We start from the raw sequence: 19,911 nt of genomic DNA, 5'->3' as shown, positions 1-19,911 counted from the left end.
CTTTTAGAAGGCGTTTGAAGACCAAATTCCAGAGGCAATTATGTAATCTAATCAAATGAAGTTTTACGTTTAGTCTTTCATTTTTAAAAGAAATGGAATGTATTCCCATTCAGTTATAATGGAAATATAATGTTGAATCATTAGGTGATATAAATCGTCAAAATACCATTGTTTTCAGTCATGTCCTTTTCTTTAATGGAAATTTAAATCAGTAGAAAACAATACAACAGATCTTTAATTGCAAATGTCAGAATACCATTCTCTTGTATCTAAATATTGCGCAGCCATATCTGCAGAGCAGATTGAAAACACTACCATTCTGAAGCACTGAATGTTTTGGCGTTGGGTTGTTTGCTGTCGTCTGTTTTTTGAAGAATGAGCCAAAGCCCAGGAAAATAGACAATGAGGCCTGTTGAGTTTCTGCACAGATGTGTGGCCAGGCTTTAGGTTTCCTAAGCCAACAGTGCCTCATATTCACACATTGTGTGCTTCATTCATGATTAATATGCTTAAGTATTCTGAAAATATAACAATAACTGTGTGGGTTTGGTTTATTTTTTCTGTTTAACCACTTAGTTTTGCCTCATAGTTTTATTAAACTATTTATTTCAGTTTATAGTCATTGATTAGAAAGGCGTATTTAGTTCTCACTATTGAAGTATCATTGAGGGTGTACACATGCTCAGTTTCTAAGTCAGCTTAAATCTCTGTCTCTCTGCATTTAGTTGTAACCAGAACTATCAGGTTCACCCTTTCAAATTAAATCAGAGAACTTGTTTAAATCAATTTCAGTTTTGACTAATAAGTCAGAACGTGATTCTCTCCCTGAAAAGATTTAAGTTTGCTAAAATTTCCAGCAACAAAAGTAATCCTGTGGAAAAAAAAAACCCCAAAACTATTTTCCGTGAGCAGATGGCTTTTGATATATCAAGGTTTTGCCATTTGTTTTAGTGCTTAAAATAAACATTATTTATAAGACCACTTACATTTTGATGTTACTTAATGAGGAATATGCATCATTGATTTGACTAGCTTAAGAGGTCATTTAGAACTTGCCCGTTAACAAGCTGTAATCTGCTGAGCACACAATGACTTTGGTTAAAATGATCTGTTCAGTGCTGATCAATGACAATAATTGTTTTGTACCAATCACTGTTGAAACTTGCTAATTACTTTGAAGGGCATAAACACTTCTATTTTTTTCCTCAAGAATTTTTAAACATTCACCTTGGAATTAAAAAGAAATGTATTTATAGCATATTCTAGTTCCATATAAAAGCAAACATTTACAACTTGCACATGGAAAATATGAACATCATCAGAAGCTCTGTGTAAAACATTCAAAAAGATTAGTCGTGAAAAGACATACAGTATTAGGGAAACAGAAGCCTAGCATAAAATAATTTGAGGCAAAATGCAGTTTTTCTTGCTTATGTTTCATTCAGTTGGAATCAGTGAGGTCATTCTGAACAGCAAGTGGTGTAAATAAAGGTAGAATGCAGCATTTAATTGGTATGCTGAGCCCATTGGAGATAATTATAGCTTTATGCAATGTGAGTCTTTTGTCTTTCAGTTTGAGTTTTGATCCTTTAACCCAGAACTATCCGCTTCTGCATTTATAACTGTGAGGTGAAGACTGTCAGAAAGAGTTCCAAAGGGACCATAATCCTGCATTAATGAGCACACAGCTAGATGGGAGCCAAGTTGCTCTTGTTGAGAAATTTTGAAGCCGAACAGAAAAACAAAGCTAAGATCTTTATTTACATGCAAAGGATTTTGCTTAATCCCATATCTCGGAAGGCATAGTCATTCTTTGCTCTTTCACTATCCCTTTTTAACCCAGTAAGCTTGTATATGAGAAAGTGGAGTTGCAAAGAGTATGAAATTTACTATCACTTAGTGCAAAGAAGCATGTCTAGTGCTTAAACTTTCTTGTTCCCATGTTCTGCTACTCACATAACTGTTATGTATACATATTATAACAATGTCTAGAGGTCCAAACCCTTTTTTTTAGTCAAAAAACTCCAAACAACAACACATGGGTAAAAGAAAATGCCAACTTTTAAAATTAGTCATGAGTCTTACTTGTGAAGAGAGGAAAATACATGAAGATGCACAAAGGGGAAATAGAAGAGTGTATTAACACTAGAAGCTATTATCCTCTTATTCCTAATAGCTTTAGTGCATCATTTGATTTTCTTGGTGACTCGTCACTCAAAGACTTACCGAAGGCTTTATTTATTCTCTCGCTAAATCTTACATAAAAGATATGTAACACTTACCAACTCCACTTACCAACTCATCCCTTGGTTCTGGAAAGAGAAGGGTAGGTGTAAAGGGAAAAAAAAACAACAAACCAAAACAAAAAATATTCCCTGTAGATAAACTGAAGAGTTTAAGTTTTTGAAAAGTCTAGTAGCCAGAGGAAAAGGAGAGCTCTCGGCAGTTTGCAGCATTCTCTTCAGTGCACTTAGTGAAGGGGTGTAGCTTCTCATGATGGAATTGTTTTGGATCAGAAGACCTCAGTCTTTTTGCCTTTTTAATGTAGATTCTGCCTTTCAGCTGTTATGTCTCTTAAAATATCAAAGCTGTAAAGGTCCAAGAGATAGAAGTTGGAGGAGGAGTGGACGTAATGCAGACTAGAAGTAATTAGGAGATGCATCATCTTACACTGGAGATGAAAGAAGTGCAGTTTGTAAATGATATTTAGAGAAAGCCTGATTCATTGAGTTACCAGAAAGGCTTCTATTCAGTTTAGATTATATACAGAACACAAAAGTGAGAGTGTAGCTGGTGAATCAGTAATTAATGTATGTTACACCTGACAAAAGACACCACTTCTGTGCTGCTTTTTTGCTGTTTTTAGAGCAATGCCACTGGCAGTAGCAGACACTTCTTTTCATTGTCACACCCCAATATAGTTGTTTTTTTTTAAACTTGATATTATGTTTTTGATGTTGGCATTTAATAGTAAATTCATATCACCATTTAAATACAATATGTTACATCCTACCCTTGTTTTCTTCATTGAAACATAGTGGTGTTTCTACTTGATATCACTTTTAAGGAAACCATATTATTTGCGAAATACAGCAGGTTTTTGATATGCATACAAACTTTTGATTTGAAATGTACTAAGCAGGTATTTATTTCTTCTAGATTCAGAAAAGATGGCGAGGCTATTATATTCGGAAATATGTCCATAATTATTATGCACTGAAGGAATACCTGGAAGCCATTTCTGTGAATAACGATATTGTCAGGTAAAGATAAACCTCCATGGGCTAATGCATTCATTTCCTCTTCTTTTATTTGTAGAAAGTGCATGGCACTATTTAAACTGTTTCTTTGAGTGCAGGTTCCCTTCCATTATCAACTATATATGTATGTATCAGTCATCATCACTTTAACCTAAGCCTGTGCATGTTGCACCAAATTCTGTTCTCATTTACACTCTTAGGAATTCAAAATAATTTCTTTGAATTCATTAGGCAGACTCTGGGTTTGTACCAGTTTCATAAATTTGAATTGGGCTTTTCATCTCTGCTCAGAGCTCATAGATCATTATGCCGAATATATGGTTTGTTGAACTAGTTTAGTTGGTTTCCCAGTATACACAAGCTAAAAAAAAAAAAAAATGGTTTCATAGTTTATTTTGCAAATTGATTAGTGACAATGAATGAAAGTGCAGATATAGATCTGAGTTACATGCATTAGCAATGCTATGAATGTTAATTGTGAAAAGGGCTGGTGTAGATATAGTGAAGCAGGTTCGTTTCATAGTTACAGAAGAGATTCACTTGCCTATTAGATTTCTGGCTAGAACTGTTGTTGCTGTATGCTCCTACTCTATTTCTTCTATCCAGCTCCTGTCTTTCCCTGTACTTAAGTTGAAAGCTGTATAAAACAGAGGCAATTATTTCCCTTTAGCACATTTGATGTCCTGATCCATGACTATTTCTTCAGAGAACAGTGGAAACAGAAAAAATAGTGGGTTTCCATGATTATTACTTTATCCTTGTAAGTGAAAGTGTTGAACAAAATCCATCAATTTTTTGCTCTTCAGAATGCCTGAGACAAATCTTTGCTTTCTGAAGCATAGAAATACAAGGCAGTCTAGTGAAAAAGTATTTCTGGAAATCTTGTCTAGATCACATGGCAGACAATTCAGCCAGAAAACTGTTAAAGAAAAAAGAATATGTAAGTTACAGATGAAAAGAAAGAATTATTCCACTTCTTTGGACACTGCTTATTAATTTATAATGTTTTTCCACAATTATAGATGATGATACGTCCTTTTTGTCATAGCATTATAACTCGTGCATTACACTGTTACATGTAATGAAACACACTCATAACTACTTCCTTTAATCTCTCATTGCTATTCATTTAAATGTATTCTATGCAGAAAGTTAAATTATAGCTATGCAAAACCAGACTTAAAAAACCTATCATCTCTTCAATTGTACCTTCTTGTTCTGAAATCTTTGAAGTATGTTGTCTTCTTGAAAATGTAGAATTCTAGGAAGACTAGACCAAATTGTGGAAAGTAAATGAAGCCATAATTTTTCTGGTTTAAAATGAATATAACTGAAATAAACTGCAGAGACACAACCTTCTCTGTTTGTAATAGTTCAAACACTCTTCTCTATTCCCTGCCTAAACCTGCAAAAAGGCTCATAACTTGTCAGTTAGATCAACCTTTGATGTGTGTGAATAAAACAAGGTAACCAGTAGTGTTCCTGCTGTACTGAACACAGGTTGATTGGAGCTTTGTATTTTATTTTCCAAAATCCATAACAGATTTCTGCTGGGTACATCTAACTTTGCAGGACTACAAAAATACCTTTCTTTAATTACTTTGATAGGTTCATTAAATTCCCTAGAATTTGTCCAGGTGTTTAAAAACCATAAAGCCTATCCATTGGGTAGATATTTTAATCAGGAAATACTTTTTTGCTGCTTTTCTTTACTAAGTAAAGTGAGCAGTGTAACTTCAGGTACGTCAAATTGTCTCAGATGGTCCATGTAAACTCTTACCCAGCAACTGATATATTCATACTCTGCTAATTTGAGTTCTGTCTTTGAGAATTTACATAATTTTATATCTTTCAGATGAAATGAAAAATCCATCTTCTGAATTAAAAGTTAATGAATTTTTGCGTGAATTTGGTCACTTATCTCAAACAATACAAGTTTCAGTTTTAAAAATGCATCAGTTTTCAAGTGCAATCAAGTCACTGCAGTAATCTCTTTACTGGGGAACATTTGTAATCAAATACATATATTCTCATGAAGGCTAGCGGATGTTTAATGAAGATGAGGTTTAAGCCCTCAGCAAAACAGATTTTTCCTGTCATTGGGCTAAGATGCTGTCAATTACTTTGGCCCCAAGGCAGAGAGTGTTTCTTATGAGGAATACTGAGCAAAATGGAAAGATTCTCTGCATATTTTCGTCAGTCATCACATATGGAAGACTATAACCTCATTGTTTGTAAACATTTTTGCATATAAACGAAAGAGCACAACCTAACAGATGAAGTAATGCATTTTTTCTCATTTGTCTTATAGCTGTATTCACCAGAATATATGCATTGTGCAGTGTCAGTGCTAGTAAAGAACCAAGTTTCTTCACAAACAGCAAATGAATCACTGTAAAACAGAGACTGACTTTAAGGACTCCAGTGATATAACCCCCCCCCAAAAAAAAAACAACTAACCAAACAATGAAAAAAACAACAAAATACACATGAGAAGTTTATAATTCCAAAATCTCTTTAAACAGTATTCTTTCTGGAATTATGGTGTGATTGTAAACTGAACTAAAAAGTATCGTTCTCAGTCTTATACTCTAGAATAATGCTGACAGAATTCTTATCAACAGCTACCGGAAATCACATTTCAGGTCCTTCCCTCTTGGTCTCCAGAACCCCAGGAGTTGTGCTTATTTTTCTCCCCTTTCATTAAGGAGGAGCCTGTATCAGCTTACCATTCAGTACTTTCTAAGGGAAACTTCAGAGGAGATTGCCAGAGAACTGAACATTCTGTTAGTTTCTTAGAAGAGTATCTTATAAGACTTAGTGAACAAAGTTTGTTTCCTTCACTCTTCTCCTTTGTCCTATTTTTTTAAATATAAGACACATCCCCCACTAAAAGGTTTTCTCAACCAGTAGTCACATTTTTACCATTCAGCTTTAATACAAGCCGTCCTTATTTAATAGCTACCCTCATTTAGTAGCCAGACCTTTATCATTTGTCTTTACTGTGAAAACCCCAGGAGAAAGTAAACTTAATAGAAGCTGCCTCAGTTTAAAGCCATAGAGGGATGTAATTAAGTTTAACAGAAATTGATTCTAACAGAAGTTGACCTAAAATATAATTAAATAATAATAGTCATATTATGTGTGAGGTTCTACTCACTTAACAGACTGCTTATCCTAACTTAAGGCACTAGTTTTTTATGAACTGAAGGTAGCTGTCGGCTTTAGCTCCCAGACTGGCTGAAGAGTATGTGGGGTTTCCTCCAGCATTCCCATTACTTCTCACTGCTGCATAAGCAATAGATGTGATGGCTGATGGTGTCCCCAGTAGAGTCCCTAGTAGTTAAGTTGAGAAGTGATACGAAGAATCCCTTGACAGACGGCAAAAAATGAATTTGAACCCTGAACTCTGCCTACGTGAGGGCAGACTAAGACTTTTCTTGGTATTTGTACAGTTTAGCCTCAGTGTGATGGTGAAAGGGGTTCATCAGTCCTGAATTCTGTTTTGCCTACAAGATTTAGGAAGTTCTAAACTGAGCAAGTAGGAAACCTGTTCTTAAATATTTATTTTACAATAAATATTTTAGTAATAAGTCTTCCTCCATAGCATCTGTTTGTATTTAAATAAGTACCAACTCATACTGTATTCTATCTAGATATGGATTAGTTGGGTGATTGCATATATACATGCATGCATGCATTAAAATGAATTCCATTACTTCTCAGTAAAGTTCATGTATTTAATTTTAAGGAAATGTACCTTGTTTTGAAATATTCTTCTAGCTACCTTTAACATCTCTAAGACCTAGAAAAATGGTTACCAGGGGAAATATGCCAAAAGCAATTAGCATAGGCTATAACTCCATATGATGCATTAGAATTTTGGTTTATGTGAAACAGTTTCCAATCCATGATAAGCAAATTGACATCACTTCACATAAATTAGCATGCTGGTACCATTATATCAGAAGAATTTATGGGTGATGTCAGTTGCCCAACTGTGTGATTAACTTGCAGTTCTTTGACTAAGGTTATCTACACACTGGCCTCTAAACTACAGTAAAGCAACTTTGCTATATGTCAGGTGTGCAACTAGAGATAAGATTTGGGGATGTAGTGCTCCATTTGCTGATGAATGGCACCATTTAAATTTTTTCCCTAGACACAGGACTCAGTAAGATAGCAGTATCAGAAAACTAACAAAGCAGTGGCCAAGTCCTGGCATTGGGTTTCTCATGTAATCAAGGCAGTTAGTTTAAATTTCTTGGCTATTAAATAAATAGTGACTTAAAGGTAGCAAACTAAGACTTGATCTGGCTTTAGCAAGCATAGTACTGTATGTAAATGCTGTCATGTGTATAAATCATGAATTCACACACTTACAGGGTTGACACCAAATTATTCTATTGTTGCTGGCTATAGTAGTAAAAAAGCCTTGAGAGTGGCCCTGAAGGGTGTGACTTTCATCCAAGTTTGAGCAGCTGTTCTATGAGCAGATTTAATATCACAGTCATCATTAAAGCTTTTTGGTCCTCAAGAAATATCAGGGAAATAGATAATGCAAAGTGATACAAATTGCTTCCTTGGCAATATGTATATCCACAAATCCTTTGTGCAGCCTGATTTTTTATTAAATTAATGAACAGTGAAATACAGTGCTGTTACATGTTACTGGTGGTCTAATCCAAGGTTTAGCCTTTCTTCAAATATGCCTGAGCATGTAGGACTGAGAGAGGTAAGAGTATCTAGCTTATTCTTGATTAGTAGAGCACTACTGACGTCTGTTTGCTTTTAACATGGCAAGTACTTTACTGCTTAAAACTTTTGAGGTAGTGCTGTTTTCCATGAAGTGGGCTTGAATTAAATCATCTGCCATCATAGTAATACGAGGAGAATTTGCTCAGCATCAACCTCTCTGTTCGTTTATGATAAGTCCAAGTGCTGGCCATTCTTTCAAGTGTCAAAGCATTTTGAAGGATGTATATATTGTCTTATAATTCAATTAAAATGTTCCTGCTCATTGACTGCAGAAGCAATTGATTCTGTAGTCTATTTTCAATTAGTGCCAAAGCGTTTCAAAGAGCTCCTTGGAATTCTTGCAATAATAAAAACCTCATTTTTGTAATGTTGTCTTTCTCTTGATGTTTAATTAACTAATTTGTCCTCAACCCATCTTCTTTTCCTTGTCTTTAAAGATATCAAGAGGAAATGCATGATGCTTTTTAACTTATGTACCTGTAATTAGAGTTTTCAGAATGTAAAGTTATCCTGGCAGCTTTCTTTGGGAGCCATAGAAGTAAGTGCCAAATGTGCTTTTGTTTATTTCAATATCAATTTTGAATGGTAAGGCACATAATTTGAGACATTTGAATGACATGAAGAGGGACCTTGACATGCTTGCGAGGTCGACTGATGGCAACCTTCTGAAGTTTAACCATGCCAAGTGCAAGGTCCTACACCTGGGTCGGAGCAATCCCAGGCACAGCTACAAATTGGGCAGAGAAGAGATTCAGAGCAGCCCTGCAGAGAAGGACTTGGGGGTGTTGGTCGATGAGAAAATGAACATGAGCCGGCTGCAGTGTGCACTTGCAGCCCAGAAAGCCAACCGTATCCTGGGCTTCATCAAAAGGAGTGTGACCAGCAGGTCAAAGGAGGTGATTCTGCCCCTTTACTCTGCTCTTGTGAGACCTCACTTGGAGTATTGTGTGCAGTTCTGGTGTCCTCAACATAAAAAGGACATGGAATTGTTGGAACAAGTCCAGAGGAGGCCACAAGGATGATCAGGGGGCTGGAGCACCTCCCATATGAAGATAGGCTGAGGAAGTTGGGGCTGTTCATCCTGGAGAAGAGAAGGCTGTGTGGAGACCTCATAGCAGCCTTCCAGTATCTGAAAGGGGGCCTATAGGGATGCTGGGGAGGGACTCTTCATTAGGGACTGTAGTGATAGGACAAGGGGTAATGGATTAAAACTTAAACAGGGGAAGTTTAGATTGGATGTAAGGAGGAAGTCCTTTCCTGTTAGGGTGGTGAGGCACTAGAATGGGTTGCCCAAGGATGTTATGAATGCTCCATGGCTGTGTGTTCAAGGCCAGGTTGGACAGAGCCTTGGGTGACATGGTTTAGTGTGAGTTGTCCCTGCCCGTGCAGGGGAGTTGGAACTTGATGATCTTTAGGTCCTTTCCAACCCTAACTAATCTATGATTCTATGGTTCTATGATCTTTGTCTTTTCCAGAGGATTGTAGGTATAACTGATAGATCTCGTAGGAAACTCAGTACTGTATTGACTGAGGATCCTGTAGTACTTCCATAGCTACAAACCTGATGTTAGGATGACTAGGATATAAAAATGAGTTATTTGATTCTTCTCTGTGATTTGACCTGGTTTCCATTGAACAATATGAAGATACCAATATTAAATTAAGTGGGAGTTAGACCAGAGAAAAGCTTTAAAATGATAAACTGTAAAGAGTCTCATATCTGGTCAGAATAGTTTCCACAGTTGTGCATTTTATGATGGTTGTTCCTTCCTAAACATGTTTCCCACAAATCCAGCTTTATTCACACATTCTGAGCATAAATACCCTCTTTGACAAGTCAGTCCATTTTTAGGTCTTCTCTTTGCCTACCTTTATACATACTAATACAGTTTCATTTACATATATGCTTTTAAACAGCATATATAGGCTTTCAATAATGCATTTGGCAAACCAGACATTTTAGATGGACTTTCTGTCTTTTTAGTTTGATCATCAAATTGAAATGAGTAGGCTAAAGCTATAGAGGAGGCAGCGCCTATTTTAACTCCAAAGAAAGCACTTTCTGAATACACTGAGGTTAAGGTAGAAACCCCTATGATTACACAAGAAGCTGAATTTCCAGTGCAGGTTCAGCTAGATATACCTCATGTGCCTTACTCTGTTCATGTCTCTTCTGAGCAAGTGGTGAAAGCAGTCTTACCCTGGTTTTAGTTCTGTGTAACACTGATCAAGTTTTGCAGGTAGACATGGGTATTGTAAGTAACCATAAGTAACTGCTTAGATTCTAGTCTTGAAAAATATGAAGGCTATATTTTCTCATGTATTTTTGTATAGCACTGAGAACACCATTAGGGGTAACAGATTTAACATTAAGCCTTATTTCACTTGTATCCAATGGAAAATTTTTAATCTGAGTGTGTAGAAAGAAATTTGAGATCCTTGCATTGACTCATTGGACCAAATAAAGTGTGATGGAGCTGACTACTTTTGGTGAAAATAGAATAAAACAGTATTGTAGAGTAACAATAGTTTTATACCTGTGAGCTTTGAAGGCACTGTAGTGTCTGGATAGATTTCTATTTTAAATTACAAAGAGCCCATAAAGCATTTTCTGCAGACAGACTGACTAACCTTAGCATTTTATATTGTCTTCCATAGACAGACTTCACAGTTTTATATTTGTCTGAGGCAGGACCTTCACTGCAAAATAAGTAGAAAAGGGGAAGAGGTACAGTTTCATTACGCTCTAACATATCATTGACTGTCAGGTAGGTCTTGTTACGCTGTCCATCCTCATTTAACTATCCCACAAGATCTCTTAATGAAGTTAAGCCCCAAGTTCACTCCAGTAATTCTGTGGCAAGAGTTTGTGCAATGTAACAATTCATCACTTGTCAGGAAGGCACTTTTAGTTTATACATTTAATAAGGGCATCCTCTAGCTTGGTTAATTAGAAGTGAACAGTTTGCATATTTACTAAATGCGGAGTGTCATTGCCACCACGGCCTATTGCCTACATGAATTATTTCTCTATCTGCAATAAACAGCTGGGTAATTATTACTGCCATAATCAGATAAATTCCCTCTGTAAGGCTTTTCTTACATGGCAATTCTTTGAACTCATCCAAAGCTGAACAAAATTTATGAACTCCAGCAGCTAGGCCACTTTTTCATAGCATAGTGTCCCTGTTCCCTATTTCAAGGACATGTAGAGTATCATAAATATTGTGTAAATTAGGAGGATAAATATGATTACCTAAAGATTACATATTAATAAACTTGATTTTCAAAATATAATTTTCAGGTTGTAACTGATTACATTATAGCAGTTCTGTTTTATCTAATTGTAGAGACATGACAGGCCATCGATATACAGGGTATACTAGGTTATCAGGGAAGAGCTCTAGCATTTGAGGACTAAATACTCATGAAGAAGTATATAAATATTTTTTCATGTGCCTTTTGGAGTAATTTGAGCTGTTTAGGTCATTAGAAGAATGACAAATTTTATGTGCTATTTACTCAAATCACAGCAGTTCTTTTGTCATTAAAAAAGGGGCATGGTTCTTTTTGGTGGGCAATTTTCAGCTTAATAACGAAGCATAGAATTTAAATGCATGAATGTATGTGTTACATTCGAAAACTAGATATTTCTTTTATTTGTGTACAAATAATTATGTAACTAAGCTTGCTCTATGCTATCCAAATATTCCAGCTCATATGTGAGTGTATCTATAGATACAACAGTGATTACTTCATTTACACATACAGCTTTACCAGAACGTGCTGGAATGTAGCTTATTTTTGAGTTCTCCAAAGAAACAAAAGAAAATCAGAAGACTTAAGTGTCAATTTACCTTTGGTGTTCAAAATATGTCACATATTTCTCTACTGAAACATTTTTATTTTATTGTTAACTTCTTGTTATGTCTTCCTGTACTAGACTGAAAACTCCTTTCATATTTAGCATCAGTACATTAATCTACCCAGCTTTTAGTATTCTTTGTGCTAAACATAAAGAGTGGAGGTCACTTGAAGATATTGTCCCTATGCTTAAAATAGTTCTTGTGATACTTTTCAACAGACTTTAAAATACTAACAGCATCAGAACTCAGTTCTGGTGTTTTTTTTTTTTCCCTTTTGCTGAAGTATTTTGAGACAGCGACATTTTCGACCTCTTTTCTGCAAGTAGGTTATTCTTTTCTTATCCAATAACTAACTGATTGCAAAATGCTTACAGCCTCATCTAACAAACCAATTTGATCTTTCGGCTGCATGGCACCCAAAATCATGCAGCGCTCATTAGTCTACTTGTACTTGATAGTGGGAGGCCTCACTACCACCTGGCATTGTGTTTAGCTACTCAAGAAAGGATCTAGAACTCATATCAGGAAATTATGTGGTTAGGTATAGACAATAGAATGTAAATGTTGGATGTACCCTTTAGGCATGAATAATGGGATGCCTAAATGTATAATTATATGTAGCCTAATTAAATGTAGCCTGGTTTATATGATGGAGCCCAAATTTCAGACAACAGACTTTAATTCTGAGTGTAATTTTTGCATACTATGCTAAAAAATGCCTGATTTGGGGGGAGCGTTGATTACTTCAAGCTTTTCAAGACAGTAAGAGATAAGATTTCCTACTTCTTCTGCTGTACAAAATAGGTCAATACATAAAAGCTCTCCCTGCCTTGCCATTGTAAAACCTATTTAATGTGAACAAAGTTTACCATTTTATTTGCAAACATATGCAGACTTTTATATGAAAGTAAGTGAAAAATGTGAGCTGGGGAGTTGAGCTCAGTCAAATTGTTTCATAATACTCTGAGAGGGTAAATCAACTTAGCTGATGACCTTTAGAAGTTGTAATGTCATGTTTGCTTTCTAAATCACATAATGTTGAGTATTGTAAATGTTGCCATATATTAAAGTAAAAGGAATACAGATATGTCTACATTGTCCTGCACTGCAGCAGAGAGATAACAGCCTAAATGAGTTCATTCTAGTACTGGGAACAGCTTAACTGTAGCAAAACATATCAGTGTGCTTTCCTCTGGTTATTACAGTGCAGATGGTAGCATATATAGTCTTCTGGGAATTGCAGTGCTAGAAGGAAACAGATACTTTCACATGACATTCACTAGAAAACTTTCAATGGTATTTAGCTGTGGTAGACATCCTCTCTTATATGTTGCTGGAAAAATGAAGAACATGCCCTCTTAGCAGTTTAGCACTGACACTGTGCTGGAAATGACCACTACTGCTAAACTGCTATCAGGATAATTTGTGTGAGGATTTTGTTACTCATTCTGGACCAGATCAGCTTTGTTACCCCCAGATACTAATTCCAGTGTTTAAGCTAATCAATCAGGCTGATTTTCCATGAAGGGGTCAATAGCAAACAGAAATGGAGTGAAAACATTTTTCTTGTTATGGTTAGCTTTAGTGGTATAGATTTGAGCATAAATAAAGTTGAACCAGGATACTTATATCCAGTTTCTCAGACAACAGAAGCTTCTGTGTTATATTTACTCTTATGCTACATCCATAATGTGCCAGATTTACAGTTTAATTAGATCAAAATAGTTAAGCTAACAAAACAGCTTTGTTTAAATCAGACCTTTAACAAATTATTTTTAACTTCACAACGTTTTGTGCTGCCAATGAGTATGAGCTGAAGGATTTTTACACACAAGGGAAAAAAAGACTTTGGACCAATAAACTTGCATGTTTCCAGACAATGGAATCATTTGAAAAGATTCTATATTACCAAAAAAGTATTTTTTAAATAGGTGTGAGGAAAAATTCTGTATGAATTGTTGTTTAAACCTTGATTAGAAGATTCTGTGTAATGGATTACTGAAAATACATCCATTTTAGTTATAAACTGGCTCTGCAGTCAGTATTTTGAAAAGCTGTTGCCTTCTCTTCAGTAACTGTGCAGCTGAGGAAATTGGAAGGGTAAGAAGGATACATCAGTCTGTTCTTTCCTATCATCTGGTACATGCTGTGTCCTGATCTCCTGATCTGCACAAAGTATTCATTCACTGTATGCCCTTCACCACTCTGCTCACTGCATTTCCTGTGTAGTATATTGATCACATTGTGGACCTTGACAGCTGAACTGGTATGTCACTTAATTCCATTGTCAGTGTACACTATGTGATTAAGAATAGATGGACAGAGTATGTTCTACTATGTGTAAATTATAATGGGATTTTAAGGTGTTATGAATTTCTTTCTGAAAAGAAAAAAGAATAGAAACTATAGGGTGTTTTTCATGCCCACACATTACTTTTATGTATTTTAATTTTCTTCATCCTAAGGATTCATATTAGATTCCTGTTCACTGCAATGACAGAGCACTACTGTTCCTCCAGATTTGAAGAGGGTGTCACGATTAAGTTGTTGAATGGGTTGATGTAAACATCATTCACATTTAAAATAATAATAATAAAATAAGAATGTTGGACACCCCTTTGGGGTATGTCTCCTAGGCAGTAAGTTACCTTGTACTGCTAATAACTAACTGCCTCTTTGAGCATCTGTTTCACTGCAACTTCTGATCAAACATTTTGGTCAAGTGATGATAGCAGGATACACAGTAGTATATCTAATGGTAGAGACGAGTAAGTGGGTTGCAGAGCTGCTTTTTTCTTCTCAGTAGATCAGAGTGGGAGTGCTCAAAATATCAGAAAAAGGTTAAGGATGATCAAGCTATCTGATGGTACATAGCTAACCCAAGTATGTATATGTGTGCTCTGTTCATACTTTAAAGTGTGGAGCTCTCTGAAGTATTTTTATGTCCTTGCCTAGTCTGTACATTTGTTTATTTTTTTCCTAGATAGAATAGATGAAATCAAACGATATTATCATGGCAGGGCATATTCCATTCTCACCTCCACCAATGCAATGTGAAATCAGGTGACATGAAGAGGTGTACTGATAGTATTGTCCCCCTAATTTCATATTTAATTTCATGTTCTGCATTTGAGCAGAGAGGATGATGTCTAGTCAGGAAGGTAAAATCAGTTTAGGTTATCCATTTATGCTAAAGTTGCCTACTGCCTAAATTGCAGGAATTTGATGATTTGTGGTCTGAACTGTTTAAAATCACTATAACTTTATACTCTTCTGGTTACCCAAGGCAACTACACTAATTATTGATGTTCTCGGATGCCCTTTAGTTAATATCATAATTTTATGGTTATCTTGTTAAAGGACCACAGAATGCTAGTGAAAATGCAAACAGAATGCAATAGTTTGATAAAATTCAATAAATGTATGTCAGTGTGAATTCATAAAATGCTGCAGTTCTATGCAGAATTATTAAAATCTGTATATTACTGAAATCACCACTCGAAGACCTTTCCAAAAGTGCCAGAAGCAATATTATATGTGTATTTTTAACCTTTATACAGACAGCAGGAGCACTGTCAACCGAATTTGCATCTCATAGCTGGAACCAGCACCACTGCCTACTGCATAATGAAGTATCAGAATAACAATAAGTTACCTTGACATATGAAAATGTTTTCTTTTCAAACTATATAAAGCAAATAATTTTCTCATTAACAAATCAACAGCTTCTTTAGGATTTGTTACTCAGGATCATTTTGAATTTTGGGCTTTGAGCACATAGATTGATAATATTATGTTTATTTTCAATTACATAAAACATTCCCTATGACAAGGAAAACACACTTTGTATTAGCCGCTTCTTTAATAAAAGAAAGCACCCTAAACTTGCACCAAAAAACACAAGAAAACAATAAAATTCTTCTGTGTTGTTGAACTCAGTTTCAGGTCATGATAAGATACTACATTGATCAAAACTTACAAAGGTAATCTGTAAAAATCTGTGTGGGAGAAACTCTGATTGAGCTAAGCTTATATGGGAAGCCAGGTTTGTAGGAAGTGCAGTAGATGCTGTTAATATACTGAGATAAGACTTAAGATAGTGAAAATACTCTGTGCTAAAAACGTTACCGTCTTTTTCAGTCATAGCAGTTTAGTAAACAGTACTGTACCAAGCAATACCAAAAAAAGAATGCTTACCATTGCTCAATGAACCAAAGATACGTATGAACAAAGAGAAGACTGACAGTGAGTGTAAGGGTTTAATCCAAAGATCATTTAATTTCAACGAATTTTCAATTGACTTTAATGGGATTTGGATTTATTTTCTCTGGAAATGCATACATGTAGAAGGTCACAAGCATGAAACTTCTCTGTAAACACATTTACATATAAGCTATCTGGAATTCTAACACTCTTTGGAAGTTTAAGTCTTTAGTATCACATATGCTTATATACAGTTTTCTGTATGGTAACAGTGAAACCCTCTGCACATACATAGTATGTTAGTATTAATCTGCTAATGTGTGAAATAGTATATTCATATCCAAATGCTTTCAGCTTCTCTGCTTTTTGCTCCTATTCAAATTCTTGAAAGTATGATAAAGGAGATAAAACTTTCAGGTTCCAGTAGCTTTCGAATAAATCTGTATTTATGCTAAAGCATCTGTGCTTTCCGGTCAAACAATGTTCGGACTGCTACATACCCCTTATTTTGTACTGCCTCTCAGAAGGGAATCATCTTGGGAAGTATTATCCCCAAGACAGAATTGTCTGCATGTTCTGTACAACTGTACAGAGCAGTATAATTCATGATAGAAATATTTTATCACAACTGACAAAATGTATAGGCTGCAAAAGTGTGTTGAAAATCATTTGTAGCTGCTTAAAAAACCTCAAACTTCTAGTCAATTATGGTACAGCATTAGTGAGGACATGATGACAATGAAGGATCATGATGATTTGGATGATAGTACTGTCTGAAAGGATCAGGAATTCCACTGGACTTCAATAAGTATTTTAGACCATATAATTTCAGCAAATAATAATTAGTATTCATTCATTCAAACTAATCTGGTAAATTCAGATTAATGACAATGGGAAATATTTTGCATCCCATAATCATTATATCTGTGATGCCAATTTATATTTTTATCATTTCTAAATAACAATGAAATCCATATCCACGGCTCGGGAGAAGTGCATGAGTATGTGAGAACATGAATTAACTGTACTAATATGTTGATAAACATTTCATCAGTTATAAATAGTGACACTGAAGCTGAATAGGGGACTCTAATCAAAAAGGAGCAAGAAATAGTACTAAATATGTAATATGGATCATACACTGATGCTGAAAGTAAAGTGGCATAAAATGAAAGAACAAAGTTGATACTGTATGCATTGTCTATTTATTCATTTGTTTATGATTGATCTATATAGAACAAATTGTTTCCAAGTAAAAATGCTTATGTACCTCCAAGCAGTGACTCTGATATCTGTACCTTAAGGACAAAGAAAGGTCGCCAATCTCTCCAACTCCTAGTTCTTTGTCAAAAATGGACACGGTTAATGAGGTTTGTTTGGTACAGCACAAATTCTCAGACACAGATAGAGATCCTTTCAATGGAAACAAATTTGTTTGGCTTTACCAGGTTACTTAGCGATTAATAATAGCCTTGAGATGCAGGTCAGAAAGGTCATCCTCCCCGCTTGCCAGCACAATCTAAAATGTGCAGCTAGTCCGGCTCAGCAGGCTTTGAGGCCCCAAAACGCTATGCATAAAGTAAAACAGGCTATTTTCCAACTTCTTTTTTTCATATTAATAAGCAATTTTCAAGAGAAGGGTGGCAAAATGGGGGCCATGCCACTCTTAAGTAATTCATTTATTTTGCAATTTAATCTTATGTTGGAAAAAAATTACACTGCTGCAAAAGCATAGCATGGTGATTTTTAAACGTCAGTGTGCTTCATAAGTAACCTTGTGTGAAATATTGTATTAGCAGCCTTTAACAGTAAACTGCAACAAAAAGTGTGTCCAGAGAGTGAAACAGACCTATAGGTCTTTTCTGATTCTTTTTTTTTAATTCTGATTTTTAATTTTACATCTGAATAAAACATGTTCAACTGCTTAATATTTTACTTATTTTAGTTCATGGAAAAAAATTGAAAGACAGCTTGAAACAAAAATTCTACATTGCAACTTGTATTTAGGGATGTGATTTCATGGGGTTCATCTTTATAAAGCACTTATTGCTCTTTCGCATGTTTTGAGGAACTAATATAGATTTCGGATAATTAAAATATCAAGAATAAGTCTGAATCACAATTTTAAAACCACTTTCAGGAGCAATATGACTTTCCCATGGGATTATTCATATCAGCAAGCTTATCCATGTGCATATTTTGACAGGATTCGACCCTTGTCCTTGAGTGTCTTATTTGGTACTCACTGAAACAACTGACACTACAAATGTGGACCTCTCTAAATAATCTGTTTTGTGGGAATACTGGAATCACCCAAATATGTGAATACTGTATTTTTCTTTGCTTTTTATTTCCTCATAAACACACATGCTTAAAAAAAAAAAACAAACTAGAATTTACTCACTTAATTAACTTTTAAACAATCTAAATGCTTGACTGAATATGCTTGGTGGCTTTGGCATACAGGTTAATTTGAACTAGCTATTTCATAATAACCAAAATAACAGATGTTAATCAAACTAACCTTTTTTAACTGGGTCAAAAAAATTCCATAACACCTGCACTATGCACAGTAGCATGGAATTTTGTTTCCTACAGAACATTCATTCACTCAACTCTGCATAATTAATGGCAAGCCTGGCTCTATGAAAAAAACCATTGAGGAGGAAATCTACAGCCATTTGCTGTGAAAGTTTTTCTCCAAACATTCAGTTAACATTGTGAGTTTTCATGTTCTTTGTGAGCTGGTATTCAGTACAGTTCCTTCTTTCTTTTACAGTGATATAATTTTCTATGACTGAATATTTCTGAATACACAGACCTATCCCTTTAGATAACACTATGTGTTTGCAAGCCTCTGTCATGCAGTGGCTCATGAGGAATTTACATTCATGTTTCTAGTGGTGGCCTGTACTGTTGCTGTCAGATCTGTGTAAGAAGCCTAATGCCATGGAAACTCCTCTAAAGGACATTGCACATGTAAAAGGTTTACATCGAGTTCTGTATGCCTACACTCTCAGCATTGCAGATGGCTCGAGGATCTAGGAGTGTATGTCAACTCTTATCCTGTGTTTACTGTCCTCTCTCATTCTATAAGATCTTCTCTCTCTGCAGATCAGAAGGAGGCATTGCAAGGTATTAGCTGAAACATAAGTGAACAACTTTTATTTTGAAACCATTTGAAGGAAAATCACTAAATTATAATAATTTGTGCTTAGAGAAGTTCAAACTGAGATGATGCTGAAAGATAAAAAAAGGACATAAATGAATGCTGTTTTATCAAGCTATAAAAATACATACATTAGCATATTCTTCGAAAGAGTAAGCAATATGAACTAAATATACTGTTCATAGTTTTTATCATTTTAATCCTGTTTCTTCGCAGTTATATCCATGTAGAATCCTGCTGTTGTGCAACTGAATGAACTGTAATTTTACATTCCAGTAGTGTTAGTATACTGTTAATACATAATAACAGAATACTGTGATGCTATAAAAGTGTTGAAGTAAAATAAAACATGAGCACACCTTTTATTGTTGTAGAATAATTAGCAGACATATTTTATTACAGGGGTGAACTGCAAAAGTACACAGAAATGATGGAAAATGAAGAGAAAAGGAAAGACCTGGAAAAGAAAGGAAAGAAAAAGAAATACCAAGCTCGAAAGATGCATTACCTCCTTAGCACCAAGCAGGTTGGTGTACCTGTCCCTGACAGCTCATGCAAACCACTTGGGCCCCCAGCCTGACAGAGATAAACTAGCAGGCTGAATGGGACATGACTTGTTGAAAAGATAACACAAAGACACTACTTCGAGTTCAAT

General features: G+C 35.3%; 1 protein-coding gene across 5 annotated transcripts in view; it reads left to right on the top strand.

The window, feature by feature from the left end:
• The window catches only part of SPATA17 (spermatogenesis associated 17), an 80,958-nt gene that overhangs the window by 14,049 nt on the left and 46,998 nt on the right, over positions 1-19,911 (top strand). For all 5 annotated transcript variants that reach the window (XM_057406435.1, XM_057406434.1, XM_057406436.1 and 2 more), the window contains 2 exons: positions 3,160-3,263; positions 19,659-19,782. In XM_057406435.1, the coding sequence (XP_057262418.1) occupies positions 3,160-3,263; positions 19,659-19,782 (228 nt within the window). The remainder of the gene's footprint in view (positions 1-3,159; positions 3,264-19,658; positions 19,783-19,911) is intronic.

This window comes from Pezoporus wallicus, unplaced genomic scaffold (genome assembly GCF_028554395.1).
Source record: "Pezoporus wallicus isolate ANWC-B61680 ecotype Strahan unplaced genomic scaffold, APGP_CSIRO_Pwel_v1 scaffold_2617, whole genome shotgun sequence".
In the NCBI taxonomy this organism is placed as follows: domain Eukaryota; kingdom Metazoa; phylum Chordata; class Aves; order Psittaciformes; family Psittacidae; genus Pezoporus; species Pezoporus wallicus.
The sequence above is the reverse complement of the archived record's forward strand: the minus strand, read 5'-3'. Positions and strand labels throughout refer to the sequence as shown.